Source organism: Plodia interpunctella, chromosome 27, assembly GCF_027563975.2.
Source record: "Plodia interpunctella isolate USDA-ARS_2022_Savannah chromosome 27, ilPloInte3.2, whole genome shotgun sequence".
Taxonomy (NCBI): domain Eukaryota; kingdom Metazoa; phylum Arthropoda; class Insecta; order Lepidoptera; family Pyralidae; genus Plodia; species Plodia interpunctella.
Window position 1 is genome coordinate 3,417,070 of NC_071320.1, and position 27,426 is coordinate 3,444,495.

The window sequence follows — 27,426 nt, forward strand, 5'->3', positions numbered from 1 at the left end:
TAAAAATTACAGAAATCCCGATTAAAGTCAGGCATAGGCAATTTAACTTATTTTTTCAGTTCAGTCCGTGTTTTAATGGCAAAAATGAGAAGCCCGGTTGATTTTAATATGACTTATTTTTAAAAAAATCACTGGTCCTGCCAGTCGTGTCCTGATTTGAGAAAAAAAACTAATTCTTTTTCAGCCAGGTAATGATTAATTAATAATATACACATAAAACTATATAATACAGTAATTAATGGTTATATTTTACACAAAATTATACATTTAAATACCACCGTCGACTTTTATCTCGAAATAAATCTAAAAATGTTACTATTTAAACCCGAGGTCAAATGCCAGATTTTGTGCCCTAGGGCAAAAAATACATTGTATAAGCTAAAAAGTTTTTTCCCAGATGTAATGCAGTTAACCAATTACCTTTTTTTCACTTTCCCTATATTAATGACTCATTATTGTAAAATCAAAGCCTATTGTTAAAAACAAAAGCCTTGATTTTTATTTTGTGTTAAAATTTTTATTTGACGTTTAATAATTCCTACGATTCAAAAGTGAGATCTGAACAACTATACAGACACAGTATCCGAAATGTAAATAAAAAATATATATCTGTCTCAAAAGTATATTTTTTAGATAAGATCCAAAGTTACTAAGAATCGTCGGTGCCCAAAAGGCGCATTATTTAAAGCAATAAACGCGACAAACATATCGTGCTTTCTCACTCTAGAACCAATTTCTTAAACCAATCAGTTCATATAGATAGCTCTTTCTACCCCGCACTGGATCTTGGCAGCCACCAAATCTCTTAAATCTTTATAAGACGATAGGTAAATTTATTCCTTTATAAAAATGCGCCTTGGTTACATATACATAGGTACTGCGTCTTACCGTTTTAAATTTTCAGAAAAAACTGCTGACCGAATATAAAAATAGCGTTAGCCCACTTCGCGTATGAAAGAGACAGCACTCTAGGCGACACTCGTTGCGGTTTCAAAATATTAACTATGTCACAGCCACTTAAATTAACTTTTAATAATTATTACACACATGCGTGTCGCGTATGGGTGTATGTAGATTTTCGGTCGACATATTTATCTTTGAAAAATATTTTAAAATCCAGTTTGGTTGGTTCAATTTCTTAACAAATATGTAATGAATCAAATAGTACACGCTACAATACACATAGTATTATGACGTCACTATTTTAAAAATATTTGATTTGTCATAGCAATGAAAGCTTATGAGATGCATGGACACTTTTACAACTAGAATTTATTTATATCGACCGTAAAATAACCCAAACCCGTGATATTGAATAAGTAGCAGTGTTTTATTCCACGTAGGATTGTTTTAAGATTTATTGGTATAGTCCATTTCTCAGCCACTTGAAAAAAACGTTTATTGACCTATGCTCCATCTCGGTTGTCATTATTGCCATCTCGCTCTTAGAAAGTCACAACAACGTCGGTATTATAAGCAATAGAAAAATGTATGTCCAAAAACAAAGTACAGTCAATTTTACACAGTCTAGTACAGACTAATTTTTTCTTTGATGCTAAAAAATCACTTTAGTATCCTTCTCAAGATATATATTCCCTTGAGCAGTCCGCGTTCGTATCCGCGCTCGCCGTCAACTGTTCGACGGCACCCGGAAATTTTCCGGGCTATTCCGCGCGGCGGAAATCATCGGATATCTCAAAACTTTTGTATGAACACTAGTATCAAAAGTAATATTAATGAAATCCTTAGGAAATAAGCCATCAGACTATATTTTACTAGAAATTAATTGTGTATTTAATAGATATTAGGAGTTGAAAATACGATTTGCGATTTTTTTCCAGAATTGTGGTGAAAAGAGTTTCTTATTCTTTATTTTAAAGTACACATTTTATATATGAATAATGTTTAAAACTTATCGTGGAATCAACATGTCTGGAATTGAACATAATGGTCCGGAAGGTCTTTTTCACAAGGAAACACAAAAATATCCACACAACACCTCCAATCGGCGCGTCGCTGACTCATACAAAATTTGCGAAAATTTACGCTTACTCAGGACGATACAGTTTAAGAGTGCTGACAGAAAAAAAAATTGCTTTGACACCAATTGACTATGACACAAAAAAAAATATTTTTTTTATATTTAAATATTTTTTTAAATTTTTTAAAATAAATTAGGTGTACTAATTTTATATCTATTAAACTTTTCAATGCCAATTACAATATGTATATTTCTCCTCAAATTATTACATAAGTGTTAATTGGCCGTCCAAAGTTTAAAATGTGTCGAAAATGTTTATCACTTCTCGATAACCTTTTGTTGTTACAAAACAACCATTAAAGTACTAGGTCGGGACAGGGCACTAATAAGAAATAAAACAAACAAATGAAACAGAATCGTCGCTTTATTCAGCAATTTAGTTGAAAAAAAAATATCAACAAAACTACACTTGAAATTCTGAACATGACTATTTTACAAACAATTTACAGCAATTTTTTATTTCATACTTGGCGGGGTTTTTGACCGACCTCACGAAACGTTATTCAAGCGTGGTTTGACGCCGCCATAATAAAAACTAAGGGGTAAAAAAGTAATATTTACAAGAAAAAAGGTGCTGCATCGTATTATCAATGAGACCGACAGATAGCATAGAAAAAAAATTACTCTGCGTCAGTTCGGTCAAAAACTCGACATTGCCTAAACTAGAAATCAGAAACTTATGAGGTACACTTGTTCCTAACCATCTTACTAAGCGTATGTTAACGGCCCCAAAAAAAATGAGGCCAATTTTTTTTACATTTTTTTCCCAAATTTGCAGCCTTTTTGTACAGTATATGATACTTACTAATTATATATGTATAGACATAGTTAAAACCGTTACATTTTTTTGTTGCGAGTTATTTTTCATAAAAACCCATAAGGTTTGTATGAAAAAAGCTCACTGAATTTTTTAAACCTTGAAACAACAGGACATTGCGTAAACACGACTCGATATATCGCATAGCTTGCCCCGTGGTTTCCCTCATAAAATTTCATCAATTTTCTTATAATGTATTGAGAAACTTTATGGGAGAACGCACGGTATCGATTTAGTTACATTAAAATACATAATCACGATATTTTTAAACATTTTTTTTCATTTTTTTCTGCAAAATATCTAATTAGAAGTGAACGGAGAAAGTTTTGAATCGAATCCCGAAAAAGAAACTACATTTCAACATAGTTTATGCAGATGGCGGATTGTCTTGCACATATATTTTTTTAAATGTAATGCCAAAGAATTAAAATTATTGTCGGGTACATAAACAAAGCACTAAAACAATTTGATTTTGTGACAAACAATGTGAAGGACATTAAATAATGACTGCAGGCAATCCACATCTTTTATATATGTAAATCACATTTTTTTAAACTATCTACACATGGTGCCTACGCATTTACTATATTTTAATGGACACACTCCTAAGATTCTACTACATTATACCAATAATATTATAGACATCGTATTATGTGACAATAATATTTTCAAATAAAAAATGCCAAAAAAAAAACATCGTTTTGTTAAACTTTTTTTTTTATTTTCGACAAAAATCGCTATCAATCTATTATTCAAATACATTGAAGGGTATTTGGTACTTGAGAAGGAATACAAAAAATTTCTAAAAATATTCTGCTTTTTTTCTCACTGCTGTGTCATAGTCAACAACTATACAAACATACATAAGATTAAGATTTTGTACAGAAAAAGATCATGATAAGTGTAGTTTCTTTATCAGTTGTTTTTTTTATTTCATTGGATACTAAATCGAGTATTTTTAATATAGTTTTTTAAAACTAACATCAGCTACATTAATTTACGATTGATTAATGTGAAGTTATTTAAACGGTTTAATATTGATTAAAAGTCGCAAATTTCATTAATTTATTGAGGTATAATTTTATTTCTTACTCAATTTATTACCAAATGAAAAAATGAGACATGAACTGGCTATAATGCTTAAAACTTTTCAAACAGCGTGAATGAATTTAAAATTCTTTAATGATAAAAATAAGTCAACTGTTTTATTTTTGCTCAGTTTGAAAACTACTCGATTTAAATAAAAAAATCAGTTTTATTGGATCTATTTGTAGATTTTCAGTAGTTAATATACAACCTGTTTTAGCTCTTTTTTTGTTTATAAATGTTCGTGTTTTCCCCTGATATATATGTATGTAAACAAATTGTCGACTTTGGTGAATAAGAATTTGATTCGAAGCAAATCTACGCCCCGTTTGTTTAGACACTAAGATAATGTTGATGTCTTTTTATTGAAATATAAACAAAAAATATAACTTTACACATTACAAATTAATTTTATCATACAAATTACTTAATATATAATTTGCAAAGATTTAGATTTTTAAGTGTAATTTCAATAAAAAGACGTATAAACATTAACTCATTATATCTAAACAAATTAGGTACAGGCAGCGGCATTGCTAAAGCTTAAAAATTACAGAAATCCCGATTAAAGTCAGGCATAGGCAATTTAACTTATTTTTTCAGTTCAGTCCGTGTTTTAATGGCAAAAATGAGAAGCCCGGTTGATTTTAATATGACTTATTTTTAAAAAAATCACTGGTCCTGCCAGTCGTGTCCTGATTTGAGAAAAAAAACTAATTCTTTTTCAGCCAGGTAATGATTAATTAATAATATACACATAAAACTATATAATACAGTAATTAATGGTTATATTTTACACAAAATTATACATTTAAATACCACCGTCGACTTTTATCTCGAAATAAATCTAAAAATGTTACTATTCAAACCCGAGGTCAAATGCCAGATTTTGTGCCCTAGGGCAAAAAATACATTGTATAAGCTAAAAAGTTTTTTCCCAGATGTAATTCAGTTAACCAATTACCTTTTTTTCACTTTCCCTATATTAATGACTCATTATTGTAAAATCAAAGCCTATTGTTAAAAACAAAAGCCTTCATTTTTATTTTGTGTTAAAATTTTTATTTGACGTTTAATAATTCCTACGATTCAAAAGTGAGATCTGAACAACTATACAGACACAGTATCCGAAATGTAAATAAAAAATATATATCTGTCTCAAAATTATATTTTTTAGATAAGATCCAAAGTTACTAAGAATCGTCGGTGCCCAAAAGGCGCATTATTTAAAGCAATAAACGCGACAAACATATCGTGCTTTCTCACTCTAGAACCAATTTCTTAAACCAATCAGTTCATATAGATAGCTCTTTCTACCCCGCACTGGATCTTGGCAGCCACCAAATCTCTTAAATCTTTATAAGACGATAGGTAAATTTATTCCTTTATAAAAATGCGCCTTGGTTACATATACATAGGTACTGCGTCTTACCGTTTTAAATTTTCAGAAAAAACTGCTGACCGAATATAAAAATAGCGTTAGCCCACTTCGCGTATGAAAGAGACAGCACTCTAGGCGACACTCGTTGCGGTTTCAAAATATTAACTATGTCACAGCCACTTAAATTAACTTTTAATAATTATTACACACATGCGTGTCGCGTATGGGTGTATGTAGATTTTCGGTCGACATATTTATCTTTGAAAAATATTTTAAAATCCAGTTTGGTTGGTTCAATTTCTTAACAAATATGTAATGAATCAAATAGTACACGCTACAATACACATAGTATTATGACGTCACTATTTTAAAAATATTTGATTTGTCATAGCAATGAAAGCTTATGAGATGCATGGACACTTTTACAACTAGAATTTATTTATATCGACCGTAAAATAACCCAAACCCGTGATATTGAATAAGTAGCAGTGTTTTATTCCACGTAGGATTGTTTTAAGATTTATTGGTATAGTCCATTTCTCAGCCACTTGAAAAAAACGTTTATTGACCTATGCTCCATCTCGGTTGTCATTATTGCCATCTCGCTCTTAGAAAGTCACAACAACGTCGGTATTATAAGCAATAGAAAAATGTATGTCCAAAAACAAAGTACAGTCAATTTTACACAGTCTAGTACAGACTAATTTTTTCTTTGATGCTAAAAAATCACTTTAGTATCCTTCTCAAGATATATATTCCCTTGAGCAGTCCGCGTTCGTATCCGCGCTCGCCGTCAACTGTTCGACGGCACCCGGAAATTTTCCGGGCTATTCCGCGCGGCGGAAATCATCGGATATCTCAAAACTTTTGTATGAACACTAGTATCAAAAGTAATATTAATGAAATCCTTAGGAAATAAGCCATCAGACTATATTTTACTAGAAATTAATTGTGTATTTAATAGATATTAGGAGTTGAAAATACGATTTGCGATTTTTTTCCAGAATTGTGGTGAAAAGAGTTTCTTATTCTTTATTTTAAAGTACACATTTTATATATGAATAATGTTTAAAACTTATCGTGGAATCAACATGTCTGGAATTGAACATAATGGTCCGGAAGGTCTTTTTCACAAGGAAACACAAAAATATCCACACAACACCTCCAATCGGCGCGTCGCTGACTCATACAAAATTTGCGAAAATTTACGCTTACTCAGGACGATACAGTTTAAGAGTGCTGACAGAAAAAAAAATTGCTTTGACACCAATTGACTATGACACAAAAAAAAATATTTTTTTTATATTTAAATATTTTTTTTCTCTTTTATAAACTTGCTATAGACCCGGGCCCTCATAAAGGAGCCTATCCACGCTTAACGGACTGCTAAAGGGAACCGCCCCTTACTAATTGTACCGCCTTATGATGTCATCGGTATAAAATTTGATTGCCGCAAATAAATTGACTCAGGAATATAAACTCAAGCTGCAAATTGTGTTCAATTATACATATTCTATCATTTTATTTCATATTTTTAACAATTCACAATTGTCCGGTCCCCTATTTGCATACTTTGACCATATTTTGTTTTTGTTTCATATTTCTAGTATGACATCGTTATAGAGGTTATTTGTAGATTTAATTAATGAAGATATTGGCAACTATTAACAAAATCTTGTTACTATTTCAATTTTAGTAGGTCTTTTAAAATAACCGTAAATCAGGAAAACTATAGTCAGTGAGCGTAGCTATTTCACACAAATTAAGCTTACACGGTATAAAGTAGTGAGTAGACTGGATCTAATAAAATGCGGTACACGAAAAATATATTAGCATTCTGTCCCTTTTCCTCTCGTGTTTCTAGTACGCGTTTCTCTCTTGTATGAGCGAAATGGAAGTATAACGTGACTATAATTTTCTCTGTCTATGTTGAAAACACTGCACATTTTGCATATGGCTGCCAATATCTCGTTATTTTTGCATTAATTTCGGCCAGGCGAATAACAAAAGATGTCAACTAAAAACACTTCTACTCAACATACACGTTTACCATGGATTAAAGTTCTATATTATAAGGTTATATAGGATCGTTGACCTATTTTCCACTTACTTCAGAAACGGACTTTAGTATATAGCTGATATATGGTTCATATTTTTATTAATAGAATAGCTGAATCAGTATACTATCGTAAAATAAGCGTTTAACCCATCGCGTTATTTTGTTAATTTACTATTTTTTGTATTTTTTGTTTGTTTTGATTAATGTCAATATAATCGATGTTTCAAGTGGAAAAATGAGGTGATATACACAGAAGTCTAAGACATATATATATATATATAGTATTATTATGATAATTCCTTGTTTTAAACCTTAAGCTGACATCAATAGCGTAAATATGTCAAAGCTTGGATCGTTAATAATTAATTGTTTAGACAAGACAAAATTACTATTTGGTATTAAACAGTGACATCTGTGTCGTGTAATTCCCGTCCTAAAATAGTCTCCATATCCTCTCGTGGATGTCGACGCTGCGTCGAGCCGAATAAGGGATAAGGTAGCTGATAAGCAACAACAGAATCCCCGAAGAGGCCTGACGTCAAGAAGGTGGCCGGTCTTCAATAAATAATAATAGACCAATCTTAAGTGGATTCCAAGCTTCGAGGCATTGCAGCCAAGAATTAAACCGAGAGCAAAGAGAGACTATAGAGTGCCTATATAACTTGAGTTGTTCAATGAAATAAAAAGACATCTTGTCAAAACAATAATATATAAAGATCTTACAATGTCGTAACCATAGATAAATAAGCGACGTAGTGTTTCCGCCGCCGCCATTTTGTGACAGCAAATCAAAATGGCGGCTGAGGCTTCGAGGTGGAAGTAAATAAATTTACGTTTTAATATCACTTCTTGAATACAAATAAATGTGAAATTCATATAAATTACGAATCGTTTGGGTAAGGTATAACTAAGGTAGTAACTAAGTATAACTAAGTTATAATGAAAATTACTATGCTTTACGGTCTGTCTATAAATAATGGAAAACAAATGAGGGCACTGTTGTGTTGTCTTGGCTGGCAACACTGGACGTTCATCAACCAACCTTAACCATTCTATTTTAAATTTTCGACGTCAACAAGCGATGTATATCATCCTAAGCTGAATAAAGAATTATGAATTCGACCACGATTACCCAAAACGAGAAACACTACGCCGTTTCATCATCACTTAAAGATTCTTCTCCAAATCTATTGCGATCGAAATTACGAAGAAGATCTTAATCACCACAGTAATGATTCCACTCCACAGCTATTACGATTGGAGTAATCGAAGAACTATAATATTCACCCTTGACTTCGCCTGTAGCGCCCTAGTTGTCACGTGACCTCCATCATGGTGTCCGTAGGCCGTCTGCGCACGCCGTTGGCGGTTTCTTCCTCGGATGTAGTCGTCGAGGTCGACGACGCCGGCGCGGGCGTCGTTGTCGCTTCAACTATTTCGCTGCGAGAGAACATTGTCAAAGTTAAAACATTGTTCATACGTAGACGCATAAAATTACTATTACTAAATTGTATAAAACAAAATCGCTTCCCGTTATCTGTCTGTCCTTATTTATGCTTATATAGAAGTGTAAATTTGGCGAAGTTCTCACTTTGAGAAGTGTACATTTGCCGATGTTCTCACTTTGGCACGTTTTACATTTGGTACAAATTCTCACTTTGAAGAACGTACTTTGGTGAATTTCTCATTTCGAAAAGTGTAAATTTGGCGAAGTCCTCACTTTCGCCACATGTACACGACATTTGGCGAGTTTCACATTTAGAAAGGAGTACATTTAGCAAAGTGTAGATAATACAGAGTGAGTACTGACTGCGCGGGCCGGAGTCGCGGCTGCGGCACGAGGCGCGCCGGCCGCGCCTTCAGCTGCGACAGCGCCGGGCCCGATATCGCTATCTTCGGACCTGATCGTACAATATACACACATATTATTATTATTTACAAACTGTTTTCTATGCACATAGCGGACTCTGGGCTCCGACGCTCAACTGCTGAGGGAAAACGCTCAAGAAGAGAGATAGAGCTTTCTATGCAACAAAAACTAAATAAATGAGACAAAAATAACGACAAAGTGTATACAAAAAATAATGTTAAATTTTTAATATACTTTTTATTTTCAAGAATTTACCTGTCCGGGGCAAGACGGCAGTTTTCTGGAGCAGATTCGCCACAACAGTGTTAGGTACCCTCGCTTCTGACACCTGTAGCGGTCGACTCTTCAACTGTATCTGTTGCCTTGGAGGCCTGACGGGCAACGTCGGTAAAGTAGCACGCACTATCGCTCTACCGTCCAATCCGAGCGACACCCTCTGCGGTTTGGCTGTGGTCGGCAAATCCCGTCTGCCAAATGAAATTAAATTTATTGTAGTGTTGTCTTTGATGCCTGGCGAAGTCAGTAAAGTAACACGCACTATCACTTTACCGTTATTGTCTTTGAAATGAAATTTATTTATCAGTTGTCTTGGATACTTAATAGGCAACGTCGGTAAAGTAGCACGCACTATCACTTTACCGTTGTCTTTGAAATGAAATTTGTTTAATTTATCTGTTGTCTCGGATACCTAACAGGCAACGTCGGTAAAGTAGCACGCACTATCACTTTAGCGTCGGCAAATGTTTTTTCTTTGAAATTATATTTAAAAATAATAATTTAACTTATACATATGATTACACAAAGTTGTGGTGCTCTGTCACCACGGAATAGAAAAAAGCAATAGAAATAAAGCAAATTTACTGCAGTAGAGGTATCACTAACGCACATATTTACGGTAAAATAAATAGAGCGCATTACTTGTTAACATTAGTTTTGATTGGTTGCTTATTCAATCTAAAATAGCCCAAATTAAACAGACTGCAAAGTTAAAATACGCCTTCACTCGGTACAAAAGTATATTTGGCTGTAAAAATGCTACTTTGCATCGAATAAGCTTGAATAGCCGGTTTGTCTGGATAGTTCAGTTGCTTCTCGCCAAGGTGGCGGTAGTGGTAATACATCGAATTATTATTAATATAGTATGAATTTACCTTTTGTCAGCAGTCTTCGGCGCCGGTTGTCTCAAAACGTTAACCAAATGCGGTCCTTTCGCGATTTGACCGCCTTTAATCTCGAAAAACTGCGCCATAGATCCCGGCGCCGCCTTCAGCAACGCCGCCTGCGTCCTGGCGTCACCTATCGGCGCCAATGAGACAACGCCCCTCGCTTGCAACAACTGTGCTCTTTGGGTTTGGGTTAACGGGTGGGCGTGAAGTACTTTTAACTTGTTCGGGGCCACGTGGTGTATCGTGTGGGATTGCGCGACGACCAGGGGCGGGTTCTGTGCGGGGGTGTGGAGGGTCAGGGGCTTGTTGGCCAGCGACGCGGGGGCCAGTGATGCGGGGGCCAGTGACGCGGGGGCCAGGTGCACCACGGGAGGGGGGCGCCGGGGGGAGGGGGCGCCTGACACCCCCGCCACTGAGAGCTTCACGGCCGCTGGAAAGATAAAATACATTTTCAGTTCTTGTCTGTGTTATTGTTAAAGGCAACGCAAACGTAAGCAGTTAGCTTTGGAGATTTTTTTTTACGTCAATATGTGATATATCATCCTAAGCTGAATAAAGAATTTTGAATTTAAAAATCAGATACCTTTTTAAACTTTGACAACCTTTTGTCTACATGCTCAGTCCATGATACTGAACACCTTGTATAAGAACAACCACGAAATCACAAATATATATTTACACTAGCTGCACCCCGGGGCTTCGCTCCCGTGGTAATTTCGAGATAAAAAGTACCCCATGTGTTATTCCAGATTATATTCTACCCGTATACTAAATTTCATAACAATCCGTCCACTAGATTCTGCGTGAAAGAGTAACAAACATAAACACATACAACCAAACTTTCGCGTTTATAATATTAGTAGGATGCAGCCTAATCAAAATCAAATTATTAATTCAGAAATTAGACCTTCAAAGGAACTTTTTCACGTCATATCCTAAATTAAAATATATTTAACAAAGCTACAACTACTAGCATTTCGGAACGACCACTGCTGCGTGTTGGTCCCTATCATGCCAAAAGCTTATCATTATTATCTATACAGTCAAGAAAGTGATGAAATTATTTTCATCATTCATTGTGGGCGCTGTCTTCTATTCGCTGGCAACACTTGGTGTTTATCAACCAATCTTGACCATCCTATGCTAATGCAATGGCAAAAAATGTATTCGTTTAAAATAAGTTTTCTTCACTTTATGTACTGTACCCTAAATGTGGTACTCATCATCATATCGAGTGTGTTATTGTTAACACTAGTGTATAGTTATTATCCAAGTCGCCTAAAGGCATCTGACATGACTTTTACGACCACTCACCGCCATCTAGTGGCAGGTAGTCCAATAGAGATTCTAAAATTGTAGCTAACAATTATCAGGCTAAATTTTATAAAAGTGCAGAAAAATCTATTAGACTAGATAATAATTGTGCGTTGTAAATTAAGGTCAATAAGAAATTAGAAACAATAATTTTAAACACATCAAAGGGCACCCGCTTCAATGTGGTGTTAGACTAGAATATGATGGGGTACTCACTGGTGTTGTCTCTCTGTTGCACGGGGAGGGCGACGACTGAGGGGAAAGGTCCGTTCTGAACTAACACCCCCGCCTGGCTCGACAGCAGGTGATTCTGCAGCCGCACCTGGGTGAAAACGTTATATTTAAATCGACCATTTGATTAGGCGACAAAATTTTAAACACGCACAAACTGTAAATGTATGTTTGTGTAACTGAATAGATAATATACTGTGGAGAGAAATAAACATTTATTATTCACTAGCTGCGCCCCGCGGCTCCGCTCCCGTGGGAATTTCCGGGTAATAAGTAAGGGAACTTTTTTACACGGGTATAATATAACCAGAAATAACATAATAATGTGTTGTTATTCTAGGTTATTTTCTTTTTCTACCCGTGTACCAAATTTCATAACAATCGGTCCCGTCGATTTTGCGTGAAACAGTAACAAACATAAATAGACACATCCTGACAAACGATATATATTAGTAGGAAGTAGGGTCACGTCTGGTCTCACCTTCAGACTATCAGAGACAGCGACAGTGAGGATCTGCGGCGTGGGAGCGGGCTTGTGAGCGCGAGCGAGCGGCGGCTTCAGCTGCACGCCGTGCGCCAGGTGGACCTCCGAGATTACCTCTTTCTTTTCCACCTGCCGATATTATTTCTAATCTTATTACTCACTTCACTTCGCGTGTTCCTGGTTTCATTCGGGGCTACGGCGCCGCGGAGCCCAGGGCCAGAGTAAAAGGAAACCTTAGAATTTTGAAGATTTTGCCGTGATTTTACAACCGGCCACCTGCCTGAAGTAAACCCTCCTTAAGAATGCTATTGTTGCCTATCAGTTGCCAAGGTTGTGTGACATCCACGGGAGGATTTGGAGAGATTCCATTCTAGGACGGAACCACAAGTCACAACGGTGTTAGTATAAAAACATCGTAATAATATTCAATTGTTGTAAGCAACAACAAATTAAACATTCCTGGCGTGTCATATTAAATAAGACTAGTGTATGTTGTGAAACACCCGTGGAGTTTCAAATGAAACATTCCTGGCGTGTCATTTTAAATAAGCCTAGCGTATCGTATGAAAGACGAACGGCGTATTTTCTCGCAATTAACCTCTTTTAATGCTAATTAACGTCCTACTGCTGGGCAAAAGCCTGCCGACTCTTTGTATGTCTCTGGTCTTTTCCATCCATCTCTTGTCCAAATATCTACGACCATTTCGAATGGAGAATGATGAAGAAACTTACCTTCATAGGCACTTCGTTGACCTCTTCGACGATAATTTTGGAGTTGGGCACGGGACAAGGTTCGATCTTCTCCTCCTTAAGCTTGGGCGCTTCTACGACTTTTGGTGTCTCTATGTAGATGGGTTCACTATCAAGCGGCGACATTCGTACGACTGTGGAGCCAAAAGCATAGCCTTTCTTGCCAGAGTCGGCGCGCCTGGGGACAAAAACGAATAATTTTATTCATATTAAGACTTATTTTAGGCATCAAGTTATTTAAATAAAATATAACAACCATCTGCGACATCGTCAGCGTTTTTCGCGATTAAATATAGCATAAGCTACTCCTATAGGTAAATTACAGAAATCTAGAAATCGAAGTGGTAAACTAAATAATGTCTTTTATCAAACTAGTCTCTCTCTCTCATTCAGATGTGAGAGAGAGATAGTGAGAGTTTGAGCATCTGACACGTCTACATAGCTCAGTGATCAAAAGCACTATCCCGGGGCATGGGTTCGATTCCCACACGAGTCCTGAACATTTTTATCTCATTATTATTTTCAAAATCAGTCAAAAAGCATGTAATAACAAAACCCATTATAAAGCACCAACCTGTCCGCACTCTGGCCTTGCAATAAAAAAGGTTTCTCGTCGCTGACCAGGTCTAGGATGTTGTCTGTCAGCTTCTTCTCATCCTTTATGTCCTCCTCCAATGTATTCAAATCCGTCTCGGACAGTATGCTCTCCACCTGAGCTTCCGTTAGACCCGTGAAATTCTCCGGGAGGAGGTCCTCACCGCTTATATCTAAACTGTTGCCACTGTAGGAAAAATAAAAATGATATATTATAGAAGGCATAAAAATGTCTATCCGAAATCAGTATTAGTATTTAGTTCTTCTTGAATGATATAGAATTAATAATCCACTTATGTGTTATCTTGAGTATGTTTAATTTTTTATGTTTATTTATAATTATTGAGGCAACAAACTGTCATGTATAATATAGTAAATTATAACTAAATTATACACAATTTATAGACCTACAGAGTCATTACATATAAAGTTAATTCTAATTTTACAAATGCGAAAGTCATTCATATTAACATTTGCTAATATTAATTGGAATATATTTTTTTTATGACAACAATCTGGGACAATCATTAGGGTTGTTATATCTAGTTAGTGGAAGTGATGATGGTCCAGTGGTTAAGATCGCCTGTGAACCGAAATATCCCAGGTTCGTATTCTACTTGTTGCATTAATTTGTATGCTATTTGCTACCAACATCTTCCGACGACGTCGGTGGCGCAGTGGTTTGCATACAGGGTATTATGCGTTTGGGGTATTATCCCCGGTCGGGTCACGATGGAAAATGATCTTTTTCTGATCGGCTTGGGTCTTGGATGTTTATCTATACATGTATTTGTTATAAAATGTAGTATCCCATAACACAAGTCTCGAACTTACTTTGGGGCCAGCTCAATCTGTGTGATAGATAGATAAACTCTTTATTGCACCATTCACAAAGGAGTTAGAATAAAGAAGACTAATATAATGAGACTTCACTTGCTTCCTAAATGATGACAAGGTTTTTGGCGTTGCGAATTTCAGCCGGCAATGCACGTGTGATATGTCCTAAAATATTTATTTACAATGAGCTATGAGCTAATGAGCAACCTGAGGTCGACATCGTGCGGTGTGTCGGTGTAGAGCGAGGCGAGAGTGAAGTGGTCGGTGGTGAAGGCGCCGAGACGGTGGTGTCGCAGCTCGCACGCGATGTGCGTGTGCGCCGTCAGCGTGCTCAGTGTCGCGTCCGCGTCCGCGTCCGCCTCCGCCTCCGCGCTCTCCAGCGGCGCCGCCGGGGGCGTCTTCGGCCGGAAATGTAACCTGGACAACGGTTTTTAATTATTCTACTAATCCAACTAATTTTATAAATGTGAAAGTTTGTGAAGATGTTACTCTTTCACGCAAAATCTATTAGACTGATTGTTATGAAGTTTGGGTAGAATATAAAATGGAATTCAAATTCAAAATTCAAATCACTTATTCAGAATTTAGACCTTCACAGGCACTTTTTCTCGTAAATGTTTATATTTATAGTTATTTCTCACAAGCTACAAACTACTGGCATTTCGGAACGACCACTGCTGAGAAGAAATGCCGAAAGAAACTCATTTGAACAGTGTTGGTCCCTATCATGCCAGATCGGCTTACCATTATTGTTTCTTACAATGTTTTTTTTTTCTAATATATAAAAATATATAAGAAACTAGATGAGCAGTTCCCTCTAGCAGTACCCCTTCACGAGTTGACGCATGGGACAGCCATCGCGTAACTCAACCATAATAGAGGGACCCGGCCAACGACGCCACTACCAGATTGACCATTTGAGTGAGCATGACACACTCGATTCCCATGACTTCATAATTACAAATCTTATTCGTCGAAATAGAACTATAATTCAGACACTTGCAGATCACAAATCACGTACATGTTTTACAAATAAAATTTAAATGTTACAATATATGAATTATTATAACAAAATAAAAATTATGAATAAAATAATAACAAACAGTAAAATAAAAATTAGGAGATAATGTGTGGAGTGGCAAAGTTGTCGGGAGGATCCATGCGTTTTTATCAGTCAAATAGGCGTTAATTGTGTAATACACTTTATCCATTAAATTTTTCTTAACATAAGTTTTAAAATTTTTCATTGGCAGATTAATAGCCTCTGCATTCATTGAATAATTTTACATTTTGATCCACGAAAGACCGCCGAACCTTTTTAAGCCTAAATCTGTTCATACAAAGTTTGTGCTTATTTCGAGTGTTTACACTATTTACTCCGTTTAACTTTTTATATAAATGTAAATTTGATTTGACAAAAATAAGCACATCAAAGATATACTGAGATACAACAGTGAGGATGTTAATTGATTTGAAGAGTTCTTGAAGAGAATCTCGAGGTTTTAATCCATAAATAAAACGAATAGCTCTTTTCTGTAATACAAAATTTTTTCCTATCTCAGCTGCATTACCCCAAACTAATAGTCCGTAGGACATAATGCTATGAAATACACAAGTCTAGCTGTATCTATGTTCGTACACTGTCTGATCCTTCTCATTGCAAAAGCTGCCATACTAAGTTTTTTGGCCGTGATTTCAATATGTTTATCCCACTTTAATTTGTTGTCCACAGTGATGCCCAGGAATTTAGTGCTATGTACCCATTCTAGAGCTTTACCATTTACTGTTAAATGTGTTATACATTTAACAGTAAATTGTGCGAGTTATTTAAGAGAGAGAATTTAATACATTTTAAATATAGGGTATAGGAATAACATATAGGGTACTTTTTATCCCGAAATTCCCACGAAGCTCCAGGGCGCGGCTAGTTTACATAAAAAAAATTAAGACCATATTAAATCTTATTCAATCATGTTAATTTATTCCTTAGACCAACTTTTAGTATTTAAATTAGATTTTAAGCAGCGACTTGTCCCGACTTGGGTCTGATTAAAATATAATAAACTAAACCTTCCTAAAATATTTTTGTGGAACTACATTTTTTTGCCCTTGCAATACCAAATATAACGGTCAAGTTTGGCTGACACAGTGTTGCCAGCACACACACACAGAAGACAGCAGTGCTCAACCCTTTTTAATACAAAATCTTTTTGAAAAGAATCCGATATTTATCAGCCTTTTATCAGCCTTTTAGCCACAGGAAAAACAAAAAACAGTGACCACAGAAGAAAACTCACCATTTTTTATTAACCTCGTCCACAAACTTCTCAAACTCCCTCTCCACCGGATGCAGACTCTCGTCCGAGTCGTAACTGCTGTCACTATCACTGTAAGCCCTTTTGCGCACCCTATTAAGGTTATCACACACTGCACTGTCAATAGTCCTTGCATTAACACTAATATCACTGTCTTGAGGTAACACTTCTGTCTTTTCACTTTTGATTTCACTTTTAACGTCCTCCGCATCGGATATCCAGAGATGAGGGTTTCGCTTGAGGTGTTTCCGGAAGCAATGCCTCCATGGGTATTTGCCTCCAGAGTGGTAGTCTCGAGTGATCTCCTTTGGAGTCCGATGCATTTTCGTTTCGAGTTCCTCCTGGAAATGACAGTTGAGTTAATTGGAATTATAGTGACAGATAACAAATATTATTTTGTGACAGATATGGAGAATTATATGGAGATTGTATATGACAGTAGTAGCAAATTATCGAAGAAATCGCAGATTAAAAAAAATTTAATTCTCACCCGTTCCTTTTGCTCGCGCTGTGTCTGTCTAGTGTCAGTGAAGGGTAGCTCAGGCCACAGGTCGTCCAGCGGGGTGCTGACCCGGTCCAGGATGACGCGTCCCCCGCGCCCCCGCCTCCGCCTCGCGAACCCTATACACTGCCCGTCCAGGGACGTTAGCGTGAACCTGGGGAAAATATACATTTAATTAGTGTCCGACTATGTGAAATTGTGATATATTTATTGAGAAAGGTAATTTTTGATTGAGAAAGAACATAATAGTATTTTACAACATTCAAAAGAAACATTTTTACTTCTCATGCTCGTAAAACTAGATTTTAATCTATAGAGCATAAAGTAAAATTTTCGTCTAGAAATTTCTTTATTGTTAAAGAGTGTAAAATAAAATCCCATACAAAAGTAAAATGCTCTAGAGCAAGAACGTAAAATCTTCATTTAATCAGCTTATAAGTGTAAAGTTATTTGTTTGGTTGAATACAAGCGTACCTATATCTACAAATATTAGAATGCTAGTTGATGGTGGGTAGTCGTAAAAGTCACGTCGAATGCCTTTAGGCGACTTGAATAAAACCTGACACAAGTGTTAGCAATACACACTCGATATGATGATGAGAATGTTTATTTACAATATATTTGTCAATTTCCTCGCAGTCGAAGCGAAAAGCAGAGTATACACCTCGATAGTAAAGCGATATCATTTTATTATTCCCCCACTTAGTCGCGACTCATCTAAAATATTTCGCTTTACTATCTTGGTGTATAATGTACTGTCAACAGCTCATCGACCACCCAAAATCATTGCAAAGTCGCCGCTATTATCGCGCCATAGAGGTTCATGCAGGGTAACTTGAAGTGCTGTTGACCGTACCTACTATTTTAACGTATAATATAATAAATGTAGTCACCTGTGCCTCGGATCAATCTCGTGCTGGAAGAGTCCGTCTTTGGAGGTATTGTCCGGGTCCACTGGATCGCCGTACAGAGTACTCGTAGGCTGGTGATTAAAATGTAAAATAATTATAGGTATTTTCTTTTTTTTGTTTTATGCATGAAGATAACGGGACGATGTAGACAAGTTTCAGCGCGGTTGGATACAAAGGACCGACAGAGACAGAAACCTATGGAAACAAAAGGGGAGGCGTTTGCCCAACAGTGATAGACACATAAACAGGTTATAGAAAAAACATTGTTAATTAAATTCAAAGCACAGACACTTTTTCCATTTAAATTTTTAAAATCATAACTGGCTGAACAACACATTAGATTTAAATATTTTCTCTCTATACCTCGCAACCCAATTACACTACAAAATAATTCTCAACATTTTGATTGATTCTCTTATGACGAAATCGTCAACAATTGCGTTACAAGGTTTGATCACTCGAAAACTGGAAAATATTTTTATTCAAATAGTCAATTTTTGTAGAGCTATTAAATTTCCGTAACTTTTACATAAATATCGAAATAAAATTACAAAATTCGATGTTGACGCACGGCAGCGCATCCGCCAAGTCATTCATATGGTTATTAGTCTGTTTCATATAATAAAAATGAAGACGCACAGAAGTACGAGCGCCAAATCACTAACCATTTCATAGTAACAGCCGGGCTTGCGTCGGAAGGCGAAGGCACCATCGTCCGGCGGAGACGCAGGCTCTGTCCGCGCCTCCTCCTCTGAAGACGTGTACACGCCAGAGTCTGAAACACCATTGTAACATGCTAATGTTAAACTGTGTAATTGTTATGACGCTTCTTGTATTTTTTGAAAATCATACTTAAATAATTATTTCCACCCAAACAAACTTGCATTAATCAATGTTGTACATTTTAATGAATTTAATATTATTCCTCAACTCGAAATGTCACTTACGTCAATTAGAAAATAACATCAAGGCAGTCGAGGGTATTTTTTATTGTAATATATGGGCGTTAAACTAGTTAGACTAGGACTTTATACTTAAGCCTTTCACCAACCTTTCGCCACGAATTGCCCTGGCCTTTGGATGGCCCAGAGCTATATTCCTTTCACTTTAGTCCGGGGGAGGCACTGACAACTCTTGTATATCGATGTCGTCCCACGAGCAATACGAGAGTATATATTGTGTTTAGAGAGAAGCGCGAGAGATAAGAAGCGCACATATTACATTTTAGCATTTTTCCCACTGCGAAATTTCATAGCCTTTGTAACATTTGTACTTCGATTCTGGTAATTCAGTTTAATCACATTTATTTAACGACTTGGCCATGTCACATCAATAGAATGGTCTAAAGAAGAACCGTGACCAAGGATTATGTCCTAACATTCTGGAACCATTATCACTGAAAAGTCAATACCTACCTTACCTTAAGACTTAATATGAAACGGCATAGGCAAAGGCATCCAAATTTTGAAACAAATTACGAAACAAAAATAAACTTAGACGGGGTCTCACTTTTTCAAATGAAAGTGACTGTGAATCATTACCACTATCGCATACGACCGTTAGGACAATGTTACAGCTGTCAATGAGTCGTTTATAGTCAAAACATTTAGTTTTAAATTCCCTAAATAGAGGTACTGTTCCGTGGAGCCCTAAGACTCACCTCGCAGCCCCAGCGCGGAGCCGACGGCGGGATGCCTGTGTTTTCGCTTCTTGTACGCTCGCTTCTCTCGCTGCAATGCAATCACACCCATAATACTACGCCGACCGAATAACTTACTAAATTTAGCTTATTCATGCCGTCAGTAAAAAAAAAAATATAACCAAAAGTGACGGTTATGAGTGGGGACGAATTTTTGTAAAAGCTCGGTCGCTAATCAAGAAGAATTTCTAAGGTCGAATGAATTTTAGTAAAAAATGCAGAGATCACAATTCTTCTTCATGTTAGCGATCGGACGGCTGTCGAAGAATTTTTGGGTGTGTTAGTTATTATTACGCAACATATACCTAAGTAAAAAATTTTGATTTTTTTTTTGCTCAACTTGGCGCAGGCGACTGCCATGCATCCAAATTCAGTTGGAAGTAAATAATTATTTTTCTTCTTTTTGAGTTTTTGCGGCAAGTCTCAAGGAACTCAACACAGTTTTAATATTTATGTCCAATAAAAACAAATGCGAACCTGTCTGGGTATGTCGGGGGGTGCGGCGGGGGTGTATAGGGGGGGCTCGTAGTGTCTGTAGCCCGGGGCGCGGGGCAACGATATCGGTAGCCTGTAATATAATTAATTTGTTAATACTCCACACTAAATTCATTGATAGTGCGATAACTGCATACCAGAGCCACCACCACATTTTATCAATTCCTTTTTTCTAATCGCGAAAGTTGAAGAAAATAATCTATGCAACACTAGATTACTACATAGGATTTTATTATAAACCATTCACGCGGATTTTGGTGTCCATAGTAAATGGTGGTAAAAAACGCAACGTTGTGCTAAAGGACGTAACGTAAAGTTGTGGCAAAAAACGGCTCAGAAGACAAAAGGGGGCCTCCCCTTTTGCCCCGCAGTGAGACACAATACAGGTTATAAAAATGTGAATTGTGGCAACTGTGTCCAATAGAAAACTATAATACTTTCAAATAAAATCCTTTATCTAGAGTTGCATAATTCGTATAGATTAATTCGTTAATAAATAAAAGGAATTGATAAAATCAGATGATGCGGCTCTGTGCAGACTTAGTTCTTAGCTTAAAGTTAAATTTGAAGATTCAGCTGTAATTCTACGACGATCCGCCTGCTTGTTGTCAGCCCTCTTTGGAAATGCTGTTTGCTTATCTACATGTCTCGTGTCACTTGCCATCGAATCATACTCTATGGCGGGGTTAAATACTGATAGATTATTGTGACCCATCGCCTATGAGAATAATGTCCAGTTTATCCCTTGATCGACTCTTTTAATCTGCCCGGCAAGGGAAACAGCTGGCACAATCGTGTTTTTCGCACCCAGACCCAGCACAGAAAATTAAGAAATAACTATGGAATTTTTTCTAGTTAGTAATTGGTTTTGGGACTGGTTTTTCGCTCATAAGATGGCGCCACTAGTCGCCCGAGTTCCTGCAAGATATCAACCAACAGTCTACGCGTCGCAAGTCACCTGGCCACTTGAGTCTCGGGCAGCAGCTGGTTCGCGAAGTCTCCGGCGCCGTAGCGCTTGTCCGCGAGCTGTGCGGTCAACGCGACCAGCGAACGCTTGGCCTCCTCTCTGCGCGCGACCAGCTCGAGGAGGTTGAGCGCGCGCGCTAGGTCCCGCCGGAGCTTCAGCATCTTCTCGTAGGAACTCTCGTCGTTTTTCCTGTAAAGACAAGTAGAGTAAAATTTGAAAAGTTTCCACATCCTGCTAATTTGTTCCTCTTCTCTACCCTCTAAGGTTGGCCGGAAGAGATTGCTGAGCAATAAGTCCGACTTTTACTCCGTATGTTCTGTGTTATTTGTGTACAGGTCTACTACTTTTATAAGTTACACTGATGTACCTACGCAGAAGTCTAATTTTTGTACGGCGCGAAAATATTTTAGATAATCAGAGCGCGCCATGTTTACCCGCGAACAGAGCTGTCCGCTATTGGCTGACGCGTACGCGCCATGTCTGGAGTCCGCGCCGTCGCGTCGTACGCACTAATCATTGATTTTTTTTTGGATTTTAAGACTTATGTCCTAGCAATATGGTTGTTATTTTATTGTATTTGTATTCGGTTTGATTCGGCTGTAGGACGCGCTATTCTGCGCCGTCGAATATTGCCCGATGTAACTTATAAACGTGGTAGTACTGTACCTACTGTGTTCATGGAAAATAAAGTTCATTATTCTTTTCTTATATGTTTTTCTCCCTTTTCAGGGGATTGAACAATTCTGAATTTCTGGATGCATTATTTTCGGTCTATTCTCACTAGTGTTGTATGCATACTGTATTGTATACTACTATGTATACAATACAGACGCGATATACTGTATTGCATACTGTATGCAATACAATACGCGTCGGCGGCATCTGAGAACGAGTTTGTAGCTAGACTCAGGCATATCGAAAACTTAAACACTGTAAAGTCAACCTTAAAAAGTCCTGGTATAAGGACCTTTTTAAGGTTGACTTTACAGTGTTTAAGTTTAGAACCTAGAACTTTATTACCACGACGTTAAGCTCTAAAATTCTATCAGAATTTGCCAGGCCCTAACCTGTTCTTCCTGGTCTGCATTTTCTCCGTTCGTCTCCTGAACGCCAGGTAAGGGTTGTTCGACGACTGTCCCGGACGACTTTCAGTCTTCACCGACAGGATTAGGGGATGTTGCTGTAATACAAATATAAAATACATACTATTAATACATTATAATCGTTGCATATTATAAAAAGACGTCCCGCTGTCGCGTCTGTCGTATGAACGCCATAAACTCAAAAACTAACGGACGGATTTTTGTACGATTTTCACGAATACATTGTGTGACTCCTGAATAAGGTTTAGGCGTATAATTTATTATGGTTTTACCCGAGCGAGGCCGGGGCGGGCCGCTAGTTATTTACAAAAACGGCGAAAATATCACTTTTGTTGTTTGGGATCTCATTAAATATTTAATTTATTTTCGCATTTATTATAATATTAGTTACGATTATTCTTTTTTCAAATATTTGTGATAGCGGCAAAATTTCAACTAGCTAACTATGACTGTTGATGAGATAAAGCCAAATAAGTGACAGACAAACTTACAAGAGTCTTAGGAATAGGGTCCCGTTTCACCCTTTGGACAAAGAACCCTGTAAAATGCCACAGTCATATGGAAAACGACAATGGGTGAATTTCACGAGCCTTTGAAGGCGGCGTGTGCGTTTCATTAGTGTCTGACATTTTTTTTTAATAAAGAATATTTTTTGTTTAAATAAACATTTATAAAATTAACATTGTACCAGTACTTTACTTATTTATAAAAAAGGACAATTAAATTGATTACTGTGTATAATACAATTAAATGACACCCCGCAGCGGAGTTCAAAACGCATTCACCCTAATGAGAATGAGATGTAAACTAACCGTGTTCAACCGCTTGTTGAGCCAGTAGTCGTAGACCGCCGTGACGAGCTCGTCGTGCCTCTCCAACAGGAGTTTGGCCTCGCTCAGCGTCACCACGGTCTGTCCCGAACTCTTCTCCAGCTTGTCCATCATCTGCTCGAACTTTAGCTCTGGAAGAACACATATTTTGTCAAGGGATATAGAAAATAATTAATATTTTATGGTTTCTAAATGTACTGCCTATTTTAGTAAAAACTCAAAAAAATTCTCTTTTAACTATGAATGTGAAGTAATAAATGTATGTCCTACTATGCTAGTGTGTTTGAAACTATATACTCTTTCACGATCAAAATCTACTGGACTTGGTACAATATAACTTTGAATTTCACATAGGTTACTTTATCCTAAAATTTCCACGGAAACGAAGCACCGGGGCGCATCTAGTAGTGTATATTGTAAATTCCAAGTCAAAGCCTTTATTCAGAAACTAGACCTTCAGTAATTATTGATGTTATAGATTGTAACCAGTTGTGTATATATAAAGAAAGAAATACATAAATTAGTAATTTCTGAAAAGATTACAAAATACTGGCATTTCATAACGACCACTATTGAGAAGAAATGCCGAAAGAAACTCATTTAAACAGTCTTGGTCCCTATCATGCCAAAAGGGCATTTGCATTTTTTTTCTAATAGTTTTTCTAATAGTTTGTTTTCTAATAATATAGTTAAGTAATTTGACGAATATAATTTTCCGTTTGACTTATGCAGCTATTTATTTTAGCGATGACGAGTTGTCAAGCCATCGAGAAAGGCTTAAAATGCTTGAAAAACCGTCGACGCTTGATCACAATGGATACTATATTGGTACTTATTGCGAAGTAGATTGCCACAATCAAGTAATGTGTTTGCTATGACCATGGCATACTTGTTTGATGACGTTTCACATACACACTAGAAAAACAGCTATTTGTATAAGGATTATAGATATACAATAAAAGAGCATTGGTGTTTTTAACACGCTTTCATTAGTTCGACCTGTATGTATGTAAGAAACTATGTAATAGAATGTAAGGTAACTAATTTAACCATTTTCCAAGGATCGTAGCGTCATGAAAATTGGCAGCTGTATGTAGTTCTGATGACAATACAATAATATGATACTGTCGAACTGATATGATGTTGGAGTCGGAAGATATGAACTAGAACTTCATTATGAAACATCGTATCATAGCTGTGTTTGGACTTCTTAGAAAAGTCTTGTGAAAAATGAACTTCGACCACGATTAGGTTTCAAGGTCTGTTGATGAAGCCTGAAGACATGCACTCCATAATGGAATACCGTATCATAGCAGTGTTTGGACTTGTTAGAAAGATGCTGTAATGAGCTTAGACCACGATTAAGCTTCTCGTGCACTTATACAAGCGTGTTTTTCTAGTGTTTTTTAAACTATTAATTTATTAAATTAATAGATCATAGTTTTACAGTAAAACTGGCTGTCTAACTAATAGTATAACCTATAAATGTCTTTATTCGGGAGACTCGGTTTGCACCGGACTGTTTGGGAATAATTTTGGCCGTACACCCATCTCCGTCATCTAACAACCCGAAACAGGTAGTAGCTTTGATACTGAAGATGGCAGTGCACGTCAAAATCGCCAAAGTTCGGCGAACTTTCGATAATATTTTTTTTTATTTGATTTTTTTTTTGAAATTTCGATAGCAGGCATCATCACCACAATCATCTCAACCCTTTTTTGCTCACTGCTGAGCCTAGACCTCTCTTTGTTTACGGCAACCTTCTATATTATCCTAATCTAATCCACGCACGACCTGCGAGTTTGATGTCATCTGACCATCTCTGCATGAATAAAAAATAGTCTTTACCTCTCTCTCTCATATTAATTTTTGGCCGGTTTCTTCCTCAGCCGCAGAGCGTTGGAGCCCAGGGTCCGCTACAAAATAATCTGTACCTGTGAGCTCGAGATGCCGCTGCTGTTTCAGCCACCTCTCGTCCTCCGAGTCGATATCGTACTCCGGCGCCTCTTGCTCTTCCCATAACGCTGGAAAAAAATATACTATTAGTCTTACTGTCTTAAATGGCACGAGTAGGATTCGAACCTTGCTTCCGGTGAAGAAAAACATCGTGAGGGAACCTGCACTTTAGTTGATGAATCTATAATGGCAAACACTCCATTTATATTCTGAAAAGGATGTTTGTGAACGCGACGAACGGCTACTTTTTATAAGCGTTTATATTAACTTGAAACTTTGCATAAAGGATCTACCTAAGGTATCTTACCACTCATACATACAAGTACATAAGGTTAACCGCATGTGATGTTACCAGCACGCAACTACGTAACAGAAAAAGCGGCGGGTTCTCAATGATTTTGGAAAACTTAATGTGCAGTTGACAGTACGAGAACAGCCCTTGAGATATATACATTCAACAGTACAACCAAATTCATTGAAAATTAGTTCCTATTACCGCGACATAGAGATCAATGCGGGTCGACTGTAGAGTCTGGCAATATCGATATTCAACTCTGCATGTTAACGCCGGCGGGATTCGAACTCGGATACTTCGGCCGCACTCCCTACTATTGGCAGTTGTTTGGGGAACTTCCCCAATCTAACTTGCGTGGGGTTGGGGTTGTTAACCGATCAGACAGAGGAATTATTAAAAACTTGAGTTATACATGACGTTAGGTCATTTGTTATTTCATTAGGTGTGTGCAAAATATGCCCAACTTGTAATAAGGGCCATACTTCAGTAGATACAGATACGATGCAGTATACAGTCCGTGGGGTCCGATTCTCACGCAAACAGTGGCTAAACCTTTTCTGAAGGTCTAGCCACTATCGAATTTTTTTTTATAAAATTGAGGAAGTGAACTTCGATTCGAAGTGTAGATATGTGACTATATTGGAACATAGAGAAGGGAAAAAAGTAATTAGATTATGGAATTGATTAAAGCAGAGGTTTTAGCCACTATATGTTGCCACGATGTAAGAACGTATAAGTTTTTTTTTTAAATTTTCATTTTTAACTTCCAAGACGTCATGCCCTGGCGGCGGACGCCGCCTTTGTGCGGAGGGAGCGAAGGCCGACCGAACAGCTGACGCGTTGGAGCGCCAGGCGTGATATAAACGGTATTATAATGCGATGATCCGAAAAATGTGTAACAGAAAGTATAAAAGTAGCAACTGTGAATGAATAAAAAAATAGTTATAAGATTATGGTGGTGTGGTCGTATTTGGAAACTAGAAGAAAACCATATTTCGGAAAGGACGCAAAAAATTGAAGTCAAGGGTTTTACGAAAAAACCAAAGAAGAGCTCGATGGATTGTATCAAAGAAAGTTTTTATAGAAAGGAATTCAAATGTAATTGCATGGGACAGAGCTATATGGAAAAAATTAACATACTGAGCCGACCAGACATGAGTGGGAGGGAACAAGTTTTTTTTTTACAAAAATGCCATTTTTGACAAAACATCAATGTCCGTGCTGTAAACAGTGGTAACACATTTTATTTCATCTTATTTTACAGGTTGAAGTCGAGCAGGCGGCCGGTCATATAATAAAAATTCCAATCTTACAATTTTAAATCTTACGTTCGATTACTACGTGGATCTAGGACTTTAGATGTCACCGAGAATGAAAACGGGGAAAAAGGGGAGTAGAGAGAGATATATATTTTTAAATAATAATAAGATCCGTCATCGGATCAGATCCGCGTGTCTCTCACCACGCTTATATCGGACCAAACTATTCTAAACTATCGGAATCATTAGTAATGCTCGGTTACTATATCTCCACCTCTTACAAACGTTTCTGTACTCTATTCCATTGAAATAAAGTTTAATTATATTTGCAATTTCTTGTCCTACGACCACAACAGTCAATCATTGATGTAGATCTTTAGTGTGTACTTTATATACTTAGCAATAGAGTTCAAATTTGAATAAATTATGGAACGTTCTGTATTTCAAATTGAGATTTGTAATT

The 27,426-nt window shown here is 36.9% G+C and overlaps 1 protein-coding gene across 1 annotated transcript in view; it reads right to left on the bottom strand.

Annotated features, from left to right (window-relative positions):
* Positions 1–2,387: 2,387 nt before the first annotated feature.
* Positions 2,388–27,426, bottom strand: part of E(Pc) (Enhancer of Polycomb) — a 65,920-nt gene continuing 40,881 nt past the window's right edge. The window contains exons 3-21 of the mRNA XM_053765282.2: positions 25,388–25,477; positions 23,435–23,583; positions 22,587–22,699; positions 21,511–21,708; positions 20,535–20,625; positions 20,019–20,088; positions 19,024–19,133; positions 18,341–18,429; positions 17,436–17,601; positions 16,928–17,286; positions 14,838–15,047; positions 13,774–13,980; positions 13,182–13,377; positions 12,447–12,578; positions 11,951–12,056; positions 10,406–10,850; positions 9,510–9,721; positions 9,195–9,285; positions 2,388–8,824 (exon numbers count right to left, since the gene is read on the bottom strand). Coding sequence (XP_053621257.1) covers positions 8,701–8,824; positions 9,195–9,285; positions 9,510–9,721; positions 10,406–10,850; positions 11,951–12,056; positions 12,447–12,578; positions 13,182–13,377; positions 13,774–13,980; positions 14,838–15,047; positions 16,928–17,286; positions 17,436–17,601; positions 18,341–18,429; positions 19,024–19,133; positions 20,019–20,088; positions 20,535–20,625; positions 21,511–21,708; positions 22,587–22,699; positions 23,435–23,583; positions 25,388–25,477 — 3,158 coding nt within the window. The 3' untranslated portion in view covers positions 2,388–8,700. The remainder of the gene's footprint in view (positions 8,825–9,194; positions 9,286–9,509; positions 9,722–10,405; positions 10,851–11,950; positions 12,057–12,446; positions 12,579–13,181; positions 13,378–13,773; positions 13,981–14,837; positions 15,048–16,927; positions 17,287–17,435; positions 17,602–18,340; positions 18,430–19,023; positions 19,134–20,018; positions 20,089–20,534; positions 20,626–21,510; positions 21,709–22,586; positions 22,700–23,434; positions 23,584–25,387; positions 25,478–27,426) is intronic.